The sequence below is a fragment of the Cryptomeria japonica genome, chromosome 2 (genome assembly GCF_030272615.1).
Source record: "Cryptomeria japonica chromosome 2, Sugi_1.0, whole genome shotgun sequence".
Taxonomy (NCBI): Eukaryota; Viridiplantae; Streptophyta; class Pinopsida; order Cupressales; family Cupressaceae; genus Cryptomeria; species Cryptomeria japonica.
Window position 1 is genome coordinate 544214825 of NC_081406.1, and position 4769 is coordinate 544219593.

A 4769-nucleotide genomic window follows, 5' to 3' on the forward strand; every position below is an offset into this window, starting at 1 on the left:
TTATGCTGCTGGAATGTCATATAATCATCATTCTCTTAATCTGCGGCGCATTTTAAGTTTCAAGTAAAATGGCACAATGAGCCACACACGTCTTATCCCATCTTTAGCGTACACTGTATTTATTAAAAGTTCTAGTCGCTTGGTAACATCCACACAACGTTGAAGACAAAAATGACTGTCGACCGCACCATAAGTTTTGCTCAAACACAAACAATTCAACTAGATTTACTAGCGGTAGTGACAAGCTATTATTATAATCGTCGGACAAAACATCTTACTACTCTAGTTGTCTACTCATATTATTGTTAAAGGAAAATCACTTTTGGGAATCACTGAATAACCCTTTCTTCATTTCGTAAAATTCTGTTTCTCGATAGGAACAATTTATAAAAAGATGAAGAATAGAAAGAGAGCATGCTTAACTCAATTCGCTGAGAGATTCTAAAGCAGATGTTGAAGTAGTACTACAATGTGTGGGGAGCAGACGGGCTGTGGAAAAGAACGAGCTATAAGAAGGCTCTGTCCACTTTTCTAATTAAATCTTGTTTTGTTAACAAAGTGCTCATCAGATTCTAGTAAACTTTTCAATCGTTACGATTGCTTTCGGTGGCTATAGCAAGACCGCTTAATGTAGCCTCCATGCTGGCAAACGAGCTCCCTTCCTTTTCTGCGACTGCACATCTCGCTTTCAAACTCAACTCCTCCATATTCTTTCTCACCAATCTCCCCTCTTCTCCATTCATTACTTTTTCCAGCACACTCTGCAACTCCGCCCCGCCAACCAAACCATCCTCGCCCTCGACAGCCTCCAAACCCACCATCAATTCATTTACAACTAACAAGCAATTCATTCGCTGCTCAGCATAGAGAGGCCAGGCAACAATGGGGACTCCAAACCAAATAGCTTCCAATACAGAATTCCATCCGCAATGAGAAACAAAAGCTCCCAAAGCCGGGTGCGAAAGAACCGCAACCTGAGGAGCCCAAGAAGCAAGTACTAGTCCGCGGCCCTCAACACGGCTCAAGAAACCCTCGGGAAGAACGCTACTCAACTCCACTTCCAAACTAGAACTGAAAGGAGGATTGCCACTACTAGTATTACTGATGGCCCGCACAACCCAAACAAAGCTTAGCCCGCTCGCTTCTAGCCCTAACGCAATCCCCATCAACTGTTCTCTGCCCATCAATCCCCACGTACCAAATGACAACAGCACCACCGACTCCTTAGCCCGGCTATCCAGCCATATTCTTAGGCGCTCTTCTTCTTCCCCATGAGTTTGGGGCAGATCAACCGACCGAGTAATTGGCCCAACCGCAAGTACAGGCGGAAGTCCGTCGATTCCTCCCACGCTTCCGGACAGCAACGCATGAATTGTGTCAGCTTCCAAGGCGTGATATGTATTGACGAGAATGGCTTTCATCCCTCGTAAGGGAGAGCAGAGGCGAAGGATGCCATGGAACATCGGAGAGGACTTGTCGTGAAACACGTCTGGGAAATCACGCTCATGGAAGGGCTTCTTCCAGCCCGGGATATTCACGGAAACCGGAGGAGCATCGTTACCGTCAGACAGATAGAGGCGAGGGAGATGCATCATGAACCAGAGGGAGGCTGCAGATGATGTAAACAAGACATAATTTGGCAAGCCCAGAGAGCGAGTCACGTCCAGAGTTGCCACGTGGAAGAGATCAGATATCAACGCACGAACCGGCGAGAATGGGCGATTGGGCTGTTGAAGTATCCTCAGATTTTGTTCCACCGCAGGCATGGACTTGCTTACTCGTTCCAGAAAGTTACCAGAAGGTCCGGTGTCTTCTCCATCTGAAGGAATCTGTGGAAGCTCCACTTGACGGATTGTGTTGGGATTGGAGGAAAGGAGGTCTGAAACATATTTAGTTTCCAAAGAAGAAACGTTCGAGGAGGGTGTGATTAAGGTCACGACGAAACCGTGAGAGGAAACGAGCTTTCTGGCAAGCTCCAGGAAGGGAATAAGATGGCCCAAACCCACAGCTGGATAGAGTGCCACATGTGGCGTTGAAATTTCACACCCTACTTGGTGTTTCGCCATCTAAATTACCGTTTGCTTGTTATGCTCTTTCAAGCAAGAGCCTGATTTTATAAGACTAAAGTAGACGAAGATACCTTTCATATCATTAACAGCCACTACATAGAAACTCAAATACCATTAGAGTAACATGATAAGTTTCATGCTGGTGAAGTCACATGTGGACATAAATATAGCAGGATGTGGAAAATTAATAGTTATGTTATCGGAAATGAGAAGTGGGTATAATTACGATAATGGCAACGTATATAGAAATTGCTTATAATACATACATATACATATGCATAACAATAACATAATTATTTTTAAAAATATAATGGACGTCAAAACAATTTAATCATTAAATAATTTCATAAACTAATATATATATATAAACTATTTTTAAAATTATTGGTAGTAAAATACAGTTTGTATATAAAAACAATTTATATATCTTTAAGGAACAAAATTATATTTGAAAGTATTTGTATGTAAAAACAATTTAACCATTGAAAGTTAATGATAAAAAACTAATTGCCAAATTAGTTGGATAACTCTTTAAACTCACAATGGCGAAGTGGACAGTTTTTTAATCTGAAATTTAATCATTAAAAAACTAATACTTAACTCCTTTTACTCCTAGTGTACTAATTGGTAAGTAAGAAAAATCTTAATGCTCATAAATAATATTGAAGTGTAAATGCAACAATTCTTAATGCTTCCACAACAACATTGCAACGGCTTGGAAATGTCAGGGACTAGTTGGAGCGATCGTCGGTTGCTTCCACAACAACATCGCAACGGCTTGGAAACGTCAAGGACTAGTTGGAGTGGTCATCGATGACAAAAAAACCTATTTCTACCTTAGAAATATGAAACGACACTCTCTTGTTACATTTCTCGTAACATAGTGTACTATTAAGTTTTATGTTTCATAAATTTCATCATTTCATCTTGTAACATTAATTTCATGGTGAGATTTTTGTTTTTAAGTTTGATAATTATAAAAAATGAAAAATAAAATAACTAATATGAATAAAATTATGTTTAAATACATTCAATATATATATATATATATATTCTTCTCCTAGTAAGATAGTCTTTATCACAACCTTTAAAGATGATTTTTGAATAGAAAAAAATAAAACACATCTTCCTTGGGAAAAGGGGGATTATTAATGTGTTACAATAATGATTTTAAAAAGGTTAATTTTGGTGAAAGAGCGTGTCCACTTCAAAAATTAAGAAGTGGCACTTGGATGAGAATCGAGATCATTCTAAAAAAATTCAACAACATACCTTGATCTTTTTTGGGTGATGTCTTGATGCCATGAAACTCATAGCCTTCACACTTCATTGTGTTGTCTAGATGATAGTATTGGAAAGAATCAAATAACATCTACATTTTCTATATATATATTACAATTTTATATCATGAGATAACTTGGTGACCTAGTCTAGTGACCCAACCACAGCCTGCCTCGGTCTTACTTTTTTGGCAAAGTTTTGGGGTATGGAGGGGGCAAATTGAGGCAAGAATACCTTGATGGTCAACTGAGGGAACTAAGAAAATAATAATAATATTAAGAGTTATATTTGAATGTGCTACAATATTGCTTTTATAAAGCATTTACATCATAAGTATACAAACTACCACTTATAATCTGAACATGGCTAATTATTACATAATAAAAATAAATAAATCAATAAGGTCAATTTCTTAAGGTAAAGCTTAATATTTCAACACCCCATTTAAGTTTTGTTCTACACAACAAAACATGCTAATTGAAATAAATAAATGCACATTTGTTACAAGTTTTTCTTTGAAAAATATATTCTAAACCTTGTGTAAATCTATCAAGTTGCCTTCTAGCCCTTATAAATTGTAGCTCCTTAGTTGAATTCCCGAGTTCTTGGATTATCACCTCTTTGAATTCTTGAATTATAGATCCTCCAAATTATTGGATAACAATTTTTTGCTTTATCAAGTTGTTCGTGAACCTCATTAGGGTATAATTCTCAAAATTGGATAACCCTTAAAAAGTCAATCTGAAAATCCATATTGAGATCACCACATTGCTACCTATAATCTTTAAAAACTACACAATATACACATTTTGTAATTTTGTCAAATATAAGAAAGGAAATAAAAAATAACATATGATTAATACAATTAATATGGGCAAGAGTGGGAGTGAGTTGTAGAGGTGTAGAGTTAGGATTTCAAGGGAGGAGCTGCAAAGATTGTGACTTTTAATGAAGTTGAATCAGAGGATGATGGGGATGGTGTAGATGTGGGTTAGAGTGGGGAGTGTAGAGTTCTTACCGTTTTTCTTTATGTCTCTGGGCTATGGTTGTTGATTTTTCCTTTTTATGGGAGTGCTACCAAGATCTCCTTTGTCCAATTTTTTTGTCGATGCTTGTGGCCTTGCTAGGGTCATGGTTTTTTCTATTGTGCATTCTTGGGTCCCCTCTGGTGTATATTTTGGCATCTCTATAGATGTTAAAGGTGTTTGGGGGTGTTTCTTTGTTGGCCTCTTTGCCCATGGCTTGGGAGGGGTCTATTGCCCTTGGTGATATTTCTTGTGCTATTTTGTGCTTTGGTTTGGGGTTCTTGATGTTAGTGTTTTGGACTAGTGTTAGGTTTTTTGGGTTTTTTGTGGGGGATTTCCCTTTGGCCTTCCTTGGCTTTTAAGTGGGGCTTTTTTGAATGTGTAGGTTCCATTT

General features: G+C 38.0%; 1 protein-coding gene across 1 annotated transcript; it reads right to left on the bottom strand.

The window, feature by feature from the left end:
- Positions 1–274: 274 nt before the first annotated feature.
- Positions 275–2136, bottom strand: LOC131052351 (UDP-glycosyltransferase 88B1). Its single transcript, XM_057987005.2, has one exon. It carries the CDS (start codon positions 2064–2066, stop codon positions 585–587), a length of 1482 nt encoding a protein of 493 aa, XP_057842988.2. The 5' UTR covers positions 2067–2136; the 3' UTR covers positions 275–584.
- Between the last annotated feature and the right edge of the window lie 2633 nt (positions 2137–4769).